This window comes from Eptesicus fuscus, chromosome 9, assembly GCF_027574615.1.
Source record: "Eptesicus fuscus isolate TK198812 chromosome 9, DD_ASM_mEF_20220401, whole genome shotgun sequence".
In the NCBI taxonomy this organism is placed as follows: Eukaryota; Metazoa; Chordata; class Mammalia; order Chiroptera; family Vespertilionidae; genus Eptesicus; species Eptesicus fuscus.
This window is the reverse complement of record NC_072481.1, coordinates 63,431,831-63,450,187: the sequence shown is the minus strand read 5'-3', so window position 1 is coordinate 63,450,187 and position 18,357 is coordinate 63,431,831. Positions and strand designations below refer to the sequence as shown.

Genomic DNA, 18,357 nt, shown 5'->3' with positions numbered 1-18,357 from the left:
CCTCTGCTTGGAAAGCTCATCCATCTTGCCCTCTAACTTTAGGATGAACAACTTTTTGATCTTCCAAGACTAAACGGAACTGCTACTTTCAGGTGCTCTCCCCTGACCCTGCACTCGGAGTTAAGCATGCATACTCTGAACTTCCGCACACTCTGTACACTGCTTCTGTCAGAGCCTGGGTAATAGGGTTTTTCTTCCTTATCTTCATGTCTTTCTTCCCCCAAGAGATTGTACTAGTAAACTCCTGTGGAAGTGAGATTGTGTTTTCTCTGTATCTCTAGCACATAGCACAATGACAGATCCATAGAGGAAGCTCAATAAATATTTGAGGAATGAATTTTCTTTGCATAAGTATGATTTTGGAGACCTGAGTTTAAAATTAAGATGTGTTAGCTTCTTAACATCTTAAGCATCATCCATAAAATGAGTATAATACGTAATTGGTATGGTTTTTTAGAATCAAATGAAAATATTGTTTGTGAAATGCTTAGTATACTGCATGGACTTATTGAATCATCATCTTTTAATAATATTAAATATTGGTGATTAAGCTAACATTTATTAATTCAATAAATATTTATGTAGTACTGAATCTGAGCCAGGAGTTAGAGAATAGAGCAGTGAACAAAGAAGTGAATTCATGGGCAAAGAAGTGAATTCATGGAATATACATGGAACAGCAAGAAATTGCTGACATTTGACTATTTTTGACCCCCCGCCCCAAAAAAATAAATTACAGTTGAATATGGATCAACCAAATAATTGTTTAGTAGCCTATAAATAAAGAAATTAGTTAATTCTGAATTGTGGTAAGTGCTATGAATGAAATAAGTAGGGTTTTGATATGGATGAAACAGACTATGGAGGCCTTACTGAGAAGGTTATACTTCAGCTGAGGACTAAAGGTAAGGCTAAGCCAGGTATATAAAGAATAAAGGAAGAACATACCATAGGAAGGAACTAAGATGAAAAAACCTGCAGTCAGGAAGTTTGGCATAGTCACAGGATTATCAGAGGATCAAATAAGATAATATAGAGATAGATTTGTTATGTTTGAAATAAAATATGGACATTTAATTTTTCATAGTGATGTGAGCTTAGACATGTCTAAGCTAAATATAGATAAAATAGCCTCTTTCAGTCCCTGGTAGTCCTGTGATTATGAGTTGAGACCCGGGTAAAAGAGATTTCATATGATATACTAATTTTGTCCGATATTATAGTGCCATTTGCACTCTGTGATGTAATACAATGTTGAAATGCCAGTATTCATTAAAGCTGAACAACAGTTCATTTGTATTCTCTTGGGAATGGACCTAAGTCAAGCAGACCTGTCTTCACAGCCTTAAGACTTGGCTCAGTCCTGCTCTGAGTTCCATAAGCTTTAATATGTTTAGAGATTCAAAATTAAAGTTACCTCCTAACTTTAGTACACAGCTCATTCATAAATCTTATTTCTAGCATTCAGCCACATTACTTATGATTAGCACTGTAGAAAAATGTATGAATGCTACATTATTTAAATATAATGTAGCCTCCCATATAATCAACTAATAATTACCATCCCATATATTTTAAACAGCCAATTCTTTCCTAAGATGGATATATTTAGTAAAACAAATAAAATGAGAAATTCCTACTTAAACAGAAGTGTTTTTAATAGCGTGGAGTAAAGGAAGCAAAGTATTATTTTTATAACTCATTGGTTTGCTGGCTTAACAAAAAATACAGTATATATGTTGTTCAATAATGTAAAAGAAAACATCAGGGCATCATAGTTATTTTTTTGTATTATAGAAAGTAAAATAATTTTTTAATTACTATATTCTTACATAGTAAATATATCAACATGATGCTTGGCAGGAGGGAAAGGAAAAAAACTTACCCTAGTAATTTTAAGGGTAGTATTTTAAAGAAAAATATTACCTAATTTGAAATTCAATGTCATTTTAAATTTATCATTAAAAAAAATGGTAAATTGATTTTTGACGTTAATTTGCTGAAAAATCAATCAAATTAACATCAAATATTTATTATCTCACTCAACACAATTTTTAAGATAGCCTTCCTTTGCTAATCCTCTCAACTGTGGATTTCTATTGTTGCCTATAATAAACCATTTTTTTCTTACTTATTTCTTAATGTATTTGTTTGTCCTAATGAGATTAAGGCTGCTAAACCAAGGGGCCTGGAGAATAACAGAGACATTCTCTTTACTATGTTTCACCATAATACACAAACCAGTCATCATTGTTCCAAAATCTGTGTCTGTAAATTTATGCACATAGCCCTATTTTCCTTCCCAGATCTTTTCAGAATGAAGGCAGATTTATACTTAAATTATTTCTTTCTTTCTATACAGGGAAGTCAAAGTAAAAGGCAACTCTATCTTTTTTCTTTAACTGATATCAGATTAAATAAAACAATTCAACCACATTGCCATTACAGTTTCAAACATATGGAAGACACTCAGTAAAAAGTAGCTCTTGTGGTTGATAGTGCTGTTGTCATCACTGCTGTTGTTGTTGATGTCAGTACTGATCCACATGTGTGTTTCCTTGGAATCCAAGCCTTAAATAGCCATCAGTTTCAGTCTTATCAAAAATGGACACTTTTCTTCAGAGTTCAAAACTAATTTAAGGGTACACATTTACAACTTGTAGATGAATAAGTTCTGGAGAGTTAATGCACAACACAGTAATTATAGTCAACAATACTCTATTATAAACTTCAAACATGCTCTAAGATAAAATCTTAAGTGTTCTAAAAACAAAAAAGAAATAATGAATATGTAACATGATAAAAATATTAGCTAGAGCACTATATTAATCATATTGCAAAATATAAATGTATCAGACCAACACATTATAAATCTAAATTGACACAATACTATATGTCAATTATCTATATGTATAAAAGGCTAAGTGACCAACCATCCGTCTAACCAACCGACTGGCCGGTACATATGACGCGCACTGGCAATTTAAAAATAAACGTTGACTGCCAATGCACAATACATATAAAGCTCTCCCTGGTGCCAATATAGACAGAGTAGGAATATTCCTACTTGAACCCATTTTCAGGCATGGTCAGTTATAGGTTGCTTTCTCTAGAATTCGAAGAGCGTGTGACATTAAAATTAAAGTTGTAAATACTTCATCACAAGGAAAATTAGTCAAGCACTCTGAAAGTGTTTTTACTCTTAATGTGGTATACAGGGAGATATTAGAATAAGTTTAATCAATTTGTCAGTTATTGTTTTATCAATGTTGTTTTTATATCATGTTTTTGTTGTTATATCATGTTGTTATTGTTTATTTATTAATCAATTTATATATTATTTTCACATACATTTTACTAATATTTTTTCATCTCTGACACTTCTATTATAAAGAAAGGGCAAATAGTAATATTAAAATATTTCTTCTAATTAATTATATACATTGATTTCAGAGAGAAAAGGAGAGGGAGAGAGAGATAGAAACATCAATAATGAGAGAGAATCATTGATTGGCTGCCTCCTGCACACCCCCTACTGGGGATCAAGCTCACAACCCAGGCATGTGCCCTTGACTGAAATCGTACCTGGGACCCTTCAGTCTGCAGGCCAACACTCTATCCACTGAGCCAAACCTGCTAGGGCTGGCTCATATCTGAGGATAATGAAAATCTCTGGCCATGAGACATCATATACTCTTATCATTCTATTAACTTTTTTAAGACTTAGGTAAATTGTTGATTGGTTTCAGCATCTCTGAAAAAATTAATAATTGTGATTTTGTATACTTTTTTAAATTTGCTCAGAATGGCATACCCTTTGCTGATGGGTTTTAGTCAAATCGTTTTTAAGACATTGGAAAGAATGCCTAGGGATTAACATCTGTTTCTCTTGAAAGCAAAATTACTCATCCATCTGTGTATCCATAATAAAAAATGTTTGTTCTCTACTTGTATAAAACATTGTTTGGAAATTTGTACGGAACACTCTGCTACTGTCCTCAAATTTCTCTCTAAGAAACCAACATGAACAGTAAAAAACTTGGAGCATATTCATCGTGTTGTATTAAATGTCTGATAGCACTGAAACTAGAATAAAGTTTCTAGTATACCGTTAATCCTAAAGTCCTTATTCTCAGCTAAAAATACCTATTGGCTTCAGGAGTATTCAACAGTATCTGAATATCCATTGTCTCTGTATCACCTAAAAAATACTTTTTTTTTTCCTTGTTGGAGAATAATGGTCTCATAAGTCACCTGAAAGTAAAATTAAAATGAGGTGAAGTGGGACTGTTTGAAGTATCCTAAAATCATCTAGCATAATCTGTCATGTGATGCATGTCCTCTGTCCATGGCATCAATTACTTCTACAGTACATCCAGGGATAGGATACTCAAGATCTTGTAAGATAGCCCACAGATCTACTGTTGTAGTGCTTATGAGCAAATAACCCTTATTGTACTTCATAATGGCTCCAAAACACAAGAATAGTGATGCTGGCAATTCATGTGTGCCAAAGGGAAGTCATAAAGTGCTTCCTGTAAGAGAAAAAGTGAGTATAGTATAAACACTAAGATATACTGAGAAAGATCACACTCATGTAACTTTTATTATAGTATATTGTTATAATTTTATTATTAGTTATTGTTAGTCTCTTACTGTGCCTCATTTATACATTAAACTTCATTATAGGCATGTATGTATAGGAAAAAACATGGTATACATATAGACAGTTCAGTACTATCCATGTTTCAGGCATCCACTCAGGGTTTTGAAATGTCCCCTCTACTATACTAACATCTATGGATTCATCAAGAGGCAAGAAAACCACTCAAAAGCTTTTTCTTTGTTTTTTTTTTTTTTTTTACTTGACTATTGATGCCACTCTAATGTCCTCAAACTTTAACAACAGTTTCTACCAAAAAGCTAGCAATCTTAAGCAAGTTTATTTTTGCTGCACAATCTAATTAAACCAAGAAGCAACTTTCCTTGCTGAGCTAACAAACCATCCAAAAACGTATTTTAGTTGCAACTTTATTTTTATTTTTTTGTAGAGAAATTCTGTTGTGATAAGATACTTCATTTTAAATTTCCTAACTTTTCTGTCTCATTCCTGAGAGGTAGGAATATTGTGCCAAATGTTTGGTCTAATAATGTGGATATACAGTATATTATATTTTGTTGTTGTTAATCCTCACTAGAGGTTTTTCCCCCACTGATTTTTTATGATTTCTTTTTTTATAATTTAAAGTATTGCATATATCTCCCTTTTCCCCCATCAACCCCTCCCTGGCCATTCCCATCCCCCAGGACAAGCCCCCAACGCCCCAGTGTCCTTGTCCATTGGTTATGCTAATATGCATGCATCCAAGTCCCCATTGATTTTTAGAGACAGTGGGAGGGAAGGAGAGGGGTGGGAGAGACAGAGAGACAGGAAGAAAGAGAAACATCCATGTGAGAGAAACACTCACAATGATGCCTCCCAGACTCACCCCCCCAACCGGGGATCAAACTGGCAACCTGGGCATGTGCCCTGACTGGGAATCAAACCAGAGACCTTTTGCTGCTCGGGATGATGCTCAACCAACTGAGCCAGGGCAGAATATTCTTTTTAAGGAGATATTAACCAGTTATTAGATTTGTCATGTACACCAGAGTATAATACAAAAAGTTAGAATGCAACAGACATGCTTCACACATAGGCTACTTAAGTCAGAAGATACTGGTGGAATTTGTACTGCCTCGGTATTTTCATTTCAAAAACCCAAGACCATTACATTAATTAGAGATTTTTTGGTGGGCCAAAATGTTTTTTAAACATTTCACTTATTTGGGGAACAAGCCCAGGATGACTCCCAGACACGGGGAGTGTGTTAACAGCGGCATTTCACAAGACCAACCCCTCCTACGTTGAAGAAGCCTCTGGACAGGTTTTTATAGGAACTGCCCCAGTTTTCATTTCTTATCTATGTTATTTAGGGCATCAGAGGCAGCCCAGGAAGACCAGGACTGGCTGGGTCTCCAGGTCCTCGAGGAGCAAAGGGTTCACCAGGCCTGCCAGGAAGCCCAGGAGTCCTCGGCCCAAAGGTACTTTAATGTCTTGTTCTGATGGATGAATAATATTGACCGTCCTTACCGGCCCTGAGTTCATTGGCTACATTACAGGATGGGAAGAGTAATAGCTTTTAATAAAGTTTTGCTAATAAGAAGAAAATGTTAGGAAGACAGGAACGTGTGTGGCCTTGACATGTCCATCTCCCATGGCAGCTACAGTGCATGTAATTTGCCAAAACAACTCATTCATCCAGGACTGGAAATGCTTTTAAAAATGCTCTTTGACTCATTTTGGTTGTTTTTGTTTGTTTGTTTGTTTTCCCTGTCTGTCATCCAGCTTCTTCTCTAAAACATAAAAATCTTATTTACTTCCAGATACATACTTTCTCAGATATACTTTCTGTTTCTCTAAGTCTGGACCTAACCAACCAATTAATGAATATAGACTATAGATTACTTCTTACAGTCGGAGTGTCTGTCATTAAGTCTTGTATTAACATTCACTGCAGAGAGTAATGTCACATGCCAGTAGGTTTTCCAAACAAACTTCTCTTAGAAATATCTCAGTGCAGAATTGACCAGGCAGCGAAGACTGGGAATTGAATCCAGTTTATTTCATAAAAGTCTAGGATTAAGACATTGGTGCCCTCATCATTATTACCTCTTAATTCCATATTCACAGTTCCACTTCTAAAGACTTTTTGGATATTCTGACCTATACCAGTAAACTGAAAATGATGAGCCAGATGCTTACTGTTTACAACTTGACCCTGTGTTAATGATTATACCATAAATATCCCTTTCCACTATAACTCAATGTAGCTGAGCAAATGCTAAACGTAGGAAAATAAGGAAGACCCATACCTCTTATGTGTGTTTCTGCAGTAAATTGAACCCATATTTGTCAAGTCCCTGCCCTATACCTTTGACTCAAGAGAGTGAATGATAATTTGTTAATCTTAAGGAATCTTTGGTCAAAGTCTACCAAGCATCATGTTTTCATTAACCTATCTCTAATCTCCACCTGATTCCTAAATTTATTTTTAGAAATGGTATGAAAGCTATCTCCACTCTCATTTCAAAAACAAAATAAAAATATATTTTAAAAAGTGCTGACTTAAAATTAAAATAATTGTCATTAAATATGTCTTTAAAGTGAACTTTGAGAGGGTAAAGAGGATTGATATCAAAGAAACCTTAGGATACAGATAGTGGACATTTCTTAATGATGGAATTTAAACAGTTATCTTGGCAAAAACCAGTGTTCACACTTCAGGAGACTTCTCCGTTGTGGTATCAGATAGCTGAAATCTATGTATGGTAAAGAACACACAGAAAAATAATAACAATTCAAATAAAATACAAGTTTGATCACATATAAACACCCCCACCCTCATACACCACGCCCTCAGCATTCTCTCTGTAGCCCCACTATCCTCCTTGTTTTGTAGGAATCCCCTTCCCTCCTCTTTCCACACTTAAGACTACAGTCTCTGGAATTCTCTTTCCCCACTGCTACACTTCTTGTTTATAATAATCAAATATTACTTGTGTGGAAAATATTGGTGGGGAGGATGTTCATGCAGAATTTGATTTCCCCAGTGTCTTGTTCTATGCCTATGGGTAGGCCTGAATTTGAGTTTCATTTAAAATCTAATATTTTTTTAGGTTTTTAAAGTCAAGATCACTTTTCTATTTCTGTCCATAGGGTGAACAAGGGCTACCTGGTCAACCTGGAATTCAAGGTAAAAGGGGTCACCGAGGAGCCCAAGGTGATCAAGGACCATGTGGAGAGCCTGGCCTGAAAGGGCAGCCTGTATGTACCAACTCAGAAACTTACCATGCACTTATTCTACAGACTAGAACATGACTGCACAATAATCATTATCATATCTATTTATATTGCAGGGAGAACATGGTGTTCAAGGTTTGACAGGTTTCCAAGGATTCCCAGGCCCCAAAGTATGCTTGCATAATTTTCTGCTAGTCTTCTAGCTATCTAGAAAAAAGGGTGTTGAAATGCCAATATTTAGTCTCCGATTTGAGCTTTTATTTTTTAATCTGCCAAATTTCAGTTCGTACAGTTATATATTTGAGTTTTAAATATGCTAATTATAAAACGTATGCAACTATATATTTTCCCAGCAGTTTTATTGAATAATTTGCTTTTGTCCCTTCTTCATTTTTCCATTAACATTTCATTCTACTTGTTTTATCGTGTACCTATACATCTGTCCATCTCTCTCTGCCTCTCTCAATCCATTTTTGATTAGTTTTAAAGTAAAGTGCAGACCTGAGTACGATTCCTCCAAAATACTTCAGCATAGACATCATTAACTATCACATTCCATTTTTTAAAGGCAATTCTGAGTATGTTGATACAAGATGATTTCATTTGTAAAATGTTTCTACCAAGCTAAAGCATGATTTTTTGTTTTTTATTGTATTTCTAGGGTCCTGAGGGAGATGTTGGTGTTGTTGGAATATCAGGTCCTAAAGGCCCTATTGGACTGAGAGTAAGTATAAAGTCATTCTGCCCAGAAATTGTGATTCTTCGCTGATTAAAGGAATTGGGATTAAGAACTCTAAAATTAATATACTCCAAATTAATGACTTAATAAAATTATTTTTAATATAGAAACTCACTAGAGCACATGCAGAGGTTCTCAACCTTTTTCAGTTCATATATTAGTTTGAGCAAAAGACTCCTGAGACCACCCACACTTTCCAGTTCTCACTTTAAAAAAAATAATTATCAGAATTAATGTGAATACTGGATAATGTATTTATTAACTCACACTAGGAACAAAAACATAAAGCAGTGTTATGTTATAAGCAGTAATACAACCAAAGACCACCCCCATGCACCACCTGGAAGGGCCTGCCTATGACCAGAGCTCCTCAGACCACACTTTGAAAAATATTTCCCAATAGCTATGTTTTCCCAGCTCAAGGGTGGGTGTCCCCAGAGAGTGATGAGGAATTACTTAAAGAGTTGCAAAGATCAGGGTCTGAAAAACTCAAATTAGCTGTTTAGTGCCTGGAATTGCAAACTGTAGAGGATATAAACAGGATAGATAAGTCACTAGTAGCTACTGGTTATTGGTTTGTTTGGGTTTGGGGTTTGGTTTTTTACTTTTTTTTTGGTTTTGTGTTTTATTTTTATTAACCATAGTCTCCTAATTGATGAGATGATGTATAAAACCGAAAAAAAAAAAAAAGCTATAAAACGCCAAACAATGGTTTGACAGTAGAAGAATACCTGTATGACTTACAGCAGCTGCTAGGGCAAGGGTGGATAGAGTGAGCAGAGAGAGGAAGAAGGAAAGTGATTCGGATGCAGGAGAAAGGAATCTTGGGGAAGAACTTTACAATTGAAAACCATTGTCTTGTGCAGAATATTAAATGAAAAGTCAAATTTTTGAAATTCTGCACCTCTCTCCTAACTCTTACAGTAATTCTTTTCAGTAATACCAAGAGCCATGTTGTCATGGGAAATGTTTATTTAAAGACCCTTCTCAACATTTCTTCAGGTGCAAATTTATTAGTTATTTTTATGATTTCTGAAGAACCATGAAAAGTTGGTGCTTTTATATAAAGTGCAATTCTTGATTATCCACAAGTGGGTTGTATACGATAGGCTTCTCTATGACAAATATTGCTCTAAGTTCTTACATGTATTAAGTTCCCCACTAATTAAAATCCATTCATTCTAGTTTTATTAAGTTCTCAATAATTAACTTCTTTCTTGGTATTATCAAAGAGAAGTTGGCTGCTTGCCTAACATCTGTCCTAAGCAGAGTCTTACCAAGTACTAGGTATCTGTAGGCCAGGGTCTGAGCCTATATTGCTTGGCAGCTCCAGAAATTTTATCAGCTCACCAATATTAAAATTCTGGTAACTAGCTCACAGATGCTAATTTGTAAGTGTGGATATTCATTTGGTAAGTCACTACAGAGTCAAGTGAAAAGCCTTGGTAAGTTATTATTTAGCCAAAGACTATTAGGTACTGATGTACAGTTGTGTCCCTTATATCATTTAATCCTCATAAAAATCTTTTGAGAGATGCTATTATCCCCATTTTGCAGGTGGGAAAACTAAGTCTCTGAAACTAAGTCTGTGGCTCAAAGACTGTTATGTAGAAGAGCCAGAATTTGAATCCACAACTGATTAAGCAAATGATATGTTAGAAGGTTTCTTATTAATTGCATAAGTAAAATGGCTATTAAGTGGCCTCGTGCATAGTTCTTGCTCAATAATCAATAAATACTTGATAATTAAGTAAATTTAATTAATTAAAGTAGGAAATCTGGATTAATTGTCCACCATTTCAAATATGTATTTAGTAGTTAACTGCTACCAACCATAGCACCTCATGGACACATTTAGATATACAGTCAGTTTTTGGCTCTTTTGGACTACTTTTTATAGAGTCCATGTTTATCTCTCCATTCTTTTTTTATTTTTTTCAGAGAGGAAGGGAGAGGGAGAGAGAGACAGAAACATCAATGATGGGAGAGAATCACTGATCAGCTGCCTCCTGCAGGCCCACCACCTGGGCATGTGCCCTGACTGGGAATCCAACCGCAACCCTCCTGTTCATAGGTCGACGCTCAACCACTGAGCCATGCCAGCTGGACTACCTCTCCATTCCTTTAATAAATCGTTATTTCAGAGAGTCAGATCATAGTCACATTTATTAGATGAAAGCTTTCTTTCCTTTTTTTTTCTCAGTGATAAGCCAATCTGAAGGATATATTTGATTAGGTTAAGAAATCATCTTTCTTGATTTGATTGTGGATTTTTGAGACTTGGGTATCATCTTTACAATTGATTACTTAAAGTCAATCTTTTTGGGGGGGTTTTGTGTGTTTTTTTTGTTAATTCTCACTCCAGGATATTTTTCCATTGACTTTTAGAGAGAGTGGAAGGGAATGGCAGAGACAGAGAGAGGCATCAATTGGTTGCTTCCTGCATGTGCCCCAACCAAGGCCAGGAATGGAGCTTGCAAACAAGTTATATGCCCTTGACTGGAATCTAACCCAGGATCCTTCAGTCCACAGTCCAACACTCTATGCACTGAGCCAAAACTGGCCAATGCAACCATTTTGGTTTTTATTAAAATTTATTAAATGTACTGGTGCAACATTGGTTAATAAAATTATGTAGGTTTTAAGTGTACAGTTCTATAATACAGCATCTGTACATGGAATTGTGTGTTCACCACACAAAATCATTGTGTTTAAGAGATTCCATTAGACTACTTTTAGAGTATTGGGTAATTTCTCATTCTAGGCCAACTTAATATTAAAGCTACTATCTATTGATGGATTGCATTGGTAGCATTTTCTGTACCTTACCAATAGTTGGGAAAAGAGAAAGCCTATTAGATACCTACATTTATGTATTCCAGTTCAACTGTGAGCCAGAAAGTATGAAATTTGCAGCTAGTGGAAGTTGAAGTGGAGGTTGAGGGAAAATAACTAAAATCAGTAGTTTGCACTCATTAAGAAATGATAGATTCTATACCTAGTTTGGGAGAAATAGAACAAAGATCTAGCTTATTTAAGGTTATCATTATAATCAAATAAAAGCTTACAGTTTCAAAATCATTTGTCACATTTAATTCTCACAGTGGCCCTATGAAGTAAGCATTCTTATTTTACAGATGAAGAAACTGAAGTTTAGTTTGTCACATACGATGCTCTCTGATTTATTCTCATACTTTCTCTCAATTCCATGTTACATGTCACTCAAACATCTGTTCCTTCAACATCTATAAAGTAATTTATGCAAAATTTTGTTATCAAGTTACCAATACATAAAAGTTATAATGCTGATTTATCAGTTTGTTAGGAATTATACCAATGTAACTCTCCTAATAGGAAAATATTATAATATTATAGAGGCCTGGTGCATGAAAGTCATGCACCAGGCCTCTATAATTTTTTCATCTTTTTCCCCTTTAATGCACTCGGGGGGAGTGGTCTCTCAGCCCGGACTGCGCCCTCTCGCAGTCTGGGAGCCCTCAAGAGATGCCCGACTGATGGCTTAGGCCTAAGCCGTCAGTTGGACATTCTTGGCGCTGCTGTGGAGGTGGGAGAGGCTCCCGCCACCACCGCTGCGCTTGCCAGCCATGAGCGCAGCTCCCCCTGGCTTCTGGCTGAGCAGCACTCCTTCTGTGGGAGCACACTGACCACCAGGGGGCAGCTCCTGCATTGAGCATCTGCCCCCTGGTGGTCAGTGTGCATCATAGCAACCAGTTGTTTCCCCATTTGGTCGATTTGCATATTAGCCTTTTATTATATAGGATATAGAATTGTGTCACACACTACAAATCAAAATTACTGTGCTTTCTGTTAATACTATAAGATTTTATAATAAAAACTGAAGTTAGGCAGACATGGATTATTTTACCATTGCACAAGAAATTTTCTAGAATTTTTCTGAATTATAATGGCAATGAGACTGTTTTCTTTTTACTCCTACAGGGCAACACTGGCCCCCTTGGCAGAGAAGGTATAACAGGCCCAACAGGTAGAACTGTAAGTTTATCACAACAAAGGTCATTTTTTCATCTTTTTCCCCTTTAATCTTATTTCTAAAGTAATCCACAAAGGATCACCCTGGGTATTTAAGAAGCAAAGGGCAAAATACATGTACATTTTCATCTGACAGGTGATCTCTGAGAACTTAGAAATCATTTGTATAATGAAGAAGGTGCCTATAGTGAGGTATCCATTAAAGTGGGAATTGAGAAAGGAAAATAGAACTAGGGTTGAGGAGGAGGGGTTGAACATCATAAGCATAGTGGGTGATCACTAAAGCAATAAAAAGAGTCAGCTCTTAAGGAAAGAGCAAAGCAAAAGAAGAGCAAGCAGCTAAGATGTAAAGTGCCCACTATAAAGGAAAGAAATTGTTGGTAAGAATAAGAAAACCAGAAAAGTACAAGGTTAAGCTAGATGAGTTTCAAGAAGGTAGTTAACAGTCATCTTAGAGAATAAGTTGGGGTAGAAGATAGGGTACAGATAGCAGTGAAGAAGGAAGTAGATAAAAATATTTAATAACTAGAGACCCAATGCACGAAATTTGTGAAAGGGCCTTGGCCCTGGCCTCCACCCGCTGCCACTGCAGCTAGGGGCCTCTGCCGCAGCCCCTGCCCACTGCGGCTTTGTCCGGAAGGAAGGATGTCCAGTCTAATTAGCATATTATGCTTTTATTATTATAGGCTAGGGGCCCAGTGCATGAATTCATGCACCTTGAAAGGAACTGTGGGCCGCAAGGCTGCAGTAGGCACAGGGGCGGGTCTCGGCTCATCCTCTGTGCCCCTGCCCAGCCCCTCCCACCATGGCCCCCGGTCCCCAGTCTGCTGGCAGCCCCGCTCCCATTGCCGCCGCTCCCATGCGCTGACCATGTTGGCCACGCTCACACCTGCTGACGGCATGGAGCAATTGGAGCTGGCATCAGCAGCAGGTGTGAGCAGGACTGGTGCCATCAGCGGGTGCGAGCTGCAGCTGCTGCCCCAATCGCCCCTCAGGAGCAGGGGGAGGTGGAGAGGCCCTCAGGGACAATCAGGGCCGATAGCCATCGCTTGCACCCGCTGATGGCGCTGAGTGATTGTGACTGGCACCAGGGACCAGCAGCAGGTGCGAGCAGTGGCTCTGGTGCTGGCAGCGGGTGTGAGCGGGGCCAGCACTGGCAACAGGTGCAGGTGCTGGGCAGGACCGCGGCGCATGGGAGCAAAAAATTTTTAGTAACCATCAGAGGCTTGCCCCAATGACAGCAACTGGCGCCCCGCCTTGGTCTGGCGCCCCCGCTCACCTGTTCCACCATCCCACTGGGGACAGTGACAGCCATGATCCACACACACCCCCTGGTGGTCAGCACACGTCATAGCAGCCAGTTGTTCGGTTGTTCCAGTTGTTCCACCGTTCAGTCTATTTGCATATTAGCCTTTTATTATATAGGATAGCTTTCCTCAAATTCTTTCAGCAAACTTTGGGAGTGAATATTATTTTTTCCACTTAAGACATAAGGAAATAGTTAAGGTTTATAACCCTTAGTTATTCAGGGTGATGAAGCTAGGGAATTACATAGCTGATGTTTCTTATTTTAAGATTGATGTTCTTTCCATCCATTCAAGCTGTTTGGAGAGGAAACTGATAGTTAATGTATGCCAGTGCCTTATGAAATAAGATAAAAATAAGACAATGTTGGGGAGATGATCTTGAGAGAGATTTACAGTTCTAATAATAGTCTAAACATACAAAAGCAAGAGCACAGTAGAAATAGACAAATTGAGACTTGGAGAAGAAAGCTTCCCCTGCAGGGAATCAAAGTTTTCAAGTATTTGAAAGTGTTATAGAGACACAGAGTTCTAAAATATAAAATGAGATGCTTCCATGTTATACTTATTGTGTTAAGTATACTATTCTCTTTGGTAAATTTTAAGAAGAATTCACTGCCAAATTTACTGGATTTTTAATTTTAAAAATTAAATGTATAACTTGACACTTCTCTAGACTTTCAGCATTTACCATTCAGAGCTCATAGTCTAAGTGGGACATTGTAAGAGGGAGAATTCTCATATTTCAGTGGGTGGTTTTTCAGCAAACTTTGGAACACATACTGTTCTGATTGTGGAAGGTTGAACTCTGTCAAAAATGTGAAATATTAATTGGTCAAGGAAAACATGATAAAGAAATGATGCAATTAAAATTCCTAACAGTGTTTTGCTTATGAATGGTTCCTTAGGGCCCTTATAATATTCAGCATACACATCAAATTTTTTCTATATTCTATTTTTTCTATATTAAAAAGAAACTTCTAAGAAAAGTTTATTATGAAAGAATAAGCACTTGAGAATGGCCAAAACTTTGTGAAAGAAAATAGTGGTAGGGGGTGAGAGACTTGCTTTTCTAAATGAGAAAACATTATTTTAAATGCAACTATATGGTAGTACAAAGAAATACACAAATACATCATGTAATAGGCTAGAAACTAGAATTAGATCTCAGAATATATAGAGGAATTTAATTATAACAAAAATGGTATATCAGTTAGGATGATTTTGGCCTCAAGTAATAGGAACCCTGAATCAAACTGCTTTATAAGTAAGGAAGTTTGTGCCACATTATGGGGAGCCCAGAGGTAGGAAGGAACTTCAGATTTGGTTAATTTAATAACTCAATCATGTTATCCAAGAACAGACTGTTTCCATATCTCTACCATCCTCAACGCTGGCTTCATAATTACATTTATAGCAAGATGGCTATCATTTCTGAGGAGCCACTTCCAGACATAATTATCCAAAGTGAAAAGTGATCTATAACCCTATCTTGGGAAATATAAAACTTTTTTCAGAAGTCTCCCATTGTATTTTTCTTATGTCTATCAACCAGGATTCAACCACGTATGCACTCCTACACCAGTGTCATGGAAGGGAGATGCGTTTACTTTTAGTCCCACCACCGTGTAAGAAACTCAAACCCTATTTTGCCCAATTTTTTAAAAAATCCCAGATGAACTTTTAAATACTGTAATGTAATAAAAGTGAAACAATTAAAATCATTAGAAAATTATCTAGAAAACTAGAGTATAGCTTAAGGGTTAGGGAGACCTTTTATATAAAATAGGAAATCTGAAAACTGTAAAAGAAATAATAATATAAGAGTAAACTCTGTTTCATGTACTCACAACTATAAACCTACTTTTGTCCACCTCTGTATAAGTTGGGAAAAAGTAATTGCAAAGTATACAACATTTAATGGGCTAATGTATAAAGAGCTTTTAGAAATTGGTATGAAAAAAATAGAAAACTCAGTAGAAAAACAAAGAACAGATTCAAAAGATCAATAATTATTTGAAAAGATGCTACGTAACTATTAGTTAGGAAAATGCAAACTAAGGTAATAATGAAATATTATATCCAACCTTTCAGAAAGGGATGTAGGAAGAACAGTACTCTCATTTATCATTGGTAGAAATGTAAATTGCAGCCTTTAGGAAAAGATATATAGAGATAGATAGATAGATAGATAGATAGATAGATAGATAGATAGATAGATAGATAGAAAGATAGATAGATAGATGCCCTTTGACCAAGCAGTTCCACTTAATGGAATTTGTCTCATAGGAATAAAAAACACTTAATACAGTAAGGAAATTTTTACAAGATTTTTTTTCATAGCACAGTTTATATAGGCAAAAAAGCTTGAAATCACATGAATGTTCATCTGTAAAAGAATGGCTGAATATCTTGTGGTCTAACCATTTTATGAAATACTAGAGGCCCAGTGCATGAAATTCATGCACTCGGGGGGTCCCTCAACCCGGCCTGTGCCCTCTCCCAGTCCTGGAACCCTCAGGGGATGTCCGACTGCTGGCTTAGGCCCATTCCTGGAGTTGGACATACTTAGCGCTGCTGCGGAGGTGGGAGAGGCTCCCACCACTGCCACTGCGCTTGCCAGCCATGAGCCCGGCTTCTGGCTGAGCAGTGCTCCCCCTGTGGGAGCACACTGACCACCAGGGGGCAGCTCCTTCATTCAGCATCTGCCCCCTGGTAGTCAGTGCTCATCATAGTGACTGGTCGTTCTGCCATTCGGTTGGTTTGCATATTAGCCTTTTATTATGTAGGATAATGCAAATATTTAAATAAATTAGTTATATCTAGTTTGGCTGATTTGCAGTTATTTTATGATGTATTATAAGTATGAAAAATTGGATGCATAGAAGAGTATATAATATGATATTAATATTATAAACCCTGACCAATCATTCCATATACTAGTATATGTAAACATATTTGTCAATATTTGATTAGAATAATCTATAATGAGATATGTACCAACTTGTTCATACTGGGTTGGAGGTGGTGTAAAAAAATATGTAAACGTATCTTAAAATCAATTTTTAAAAGTTAACATCCTAGTTTTAAATGGGTTAAGGGCAGCATAGCAAATACAAAAGAAGTAATACAAATGGTGAATAAATGAGGTAGTATCTTTGCTTGCAAGATGAACAAAGAATGACAGAACATGCACATTTCAAAAGCAGTACACACTCCCACTTATTGCAGGTGTGCCTGCAATTTCAAACAATCTGTCAGGGCAATTTCTATCAGAATTTTCTTAAACATCAGGATATTTATCACAGTATTCATTATTATGACAAAAGTTAGAAAAAATCTGTGAAATTCAATAAAATATTATCATAATTTATTAAAATTATAATTATCTAGAGGAATGTGTATGGAAGAACATTCATATTATATTGTAAAGGTATAAATCCAGGTTACAGAAAAGATGAATAGTATGATCTCATTTTTACTAAAAAATTGTATATATAATTTCCACAAGGTTGAACACCAAAATATTAACAGTTTAAAAAGCAGTAGATCCACCCAATAGCATTATCTTCAAATGCAATGGAACCGTTACCAAAATAGATCATATTTTGAGCCATAAAACAAATTTTACTAAACTTAAAAACACTGAAGTCAAATGAAGTGTGTTCTCTGACCATAATGGAACTAAACTAAAAATCTATAAACTAGAAAGATACTAGGAAAATCTTCAAACACTTGTAAATTAAATGACACACTTGTAAATAATGCATGGATCAAAGAGGAAGTTTGAAATAAAATTAGAAAGTATTTTAAACTGAATGCAAATGTATATAACACATCATTGGGAATCATCTCAGAAGGAGGAATAGAATGAGAAGAGGAGAACAGAGGAAAACTCCCTAGAAGCAAGGTTTTCAAGGCCTGAGGAAAACAAATAGAAGGATTTAACCTATAATTTCCTTTCTAAATTGTTGGGATGGACTGTCAATTTGAATAAATATTTGAATAAATATGTAGCTGTTATCCCTGTCTTTCTTTAAGGTGGAGTTAGGGATTGCAAAACAGACAGCAAGATAAATCAATAGATTGTTTTTGTTTTCGTCTTACTCTTTTTATTCTTAGGAAAAGAAAACTAGAATTTATATAAATTTATAAACAAGTCATGCTAGATTAAAAACAAAAACAAATTGTTATGTTTCTGTAAACAACCTCAACTACGTTTGGTAAATAACTATCAATAACACTAAAGTAACATCTTTCTTTTTTTTTTTTTTCTTTTAGGGACCCAGAGGTGACAAAGGCTTTAGAGGTGAAACTGTAAGTTTAACTGAATCTGTGGTTATAGAATCACTTGTCATTAGGCTATAAGCTATATGAAAGCAAGGACCTTATTTGATGTGTTCATTATTATATATCTGATTCTTGTGGAATAAAAGTAAAAATGATAATTTTCAGGAAGT

General features: G+C 36.1%; 1 protein-coding gene across 1 annotated transcript in view; it reads left to right on the top strand.

Moving 5' to 3' along the window:
* The window catches only part of COL24A1 (collagen type XXIV alpha 1 chain), a 318,617-nt gene that overhangs the window by 271,686 nt on the left and 28,574 nt on the right, over nucleotides 1-18,357 (top strand). The window contains exons 48-53 of the mRNA XM_054721397.1: nucleotides 5,977-6,084; nucleotides 7,760-7,867; nucleotides 7,960-8,013; nucleotides 8,505-8,567; nucleotides 12,543-12,596; nucleotides 18,179-18,214. Of these exons, the coding sequence (XP_054577372.1) occupies nucleotides 5,977-6,084; nucleotides 7,760-7,867; nucleotides 7,960-8,013; nucleotides 8,505-8,567; nucleotides 12,543-12,596; nucleotides 18,179-18,214 (423 nt within the window). The remainder of the gene's footprint in view (nucleotides 1-5,976; nucleotides 6,085-7,759; nucleotides 7,868-7,959; nucleotides 8,014-8,504; nucleotides 8,568-12,542; nucleotides 12,597-18,178; nucleotides 18,215-18,357) is intronic.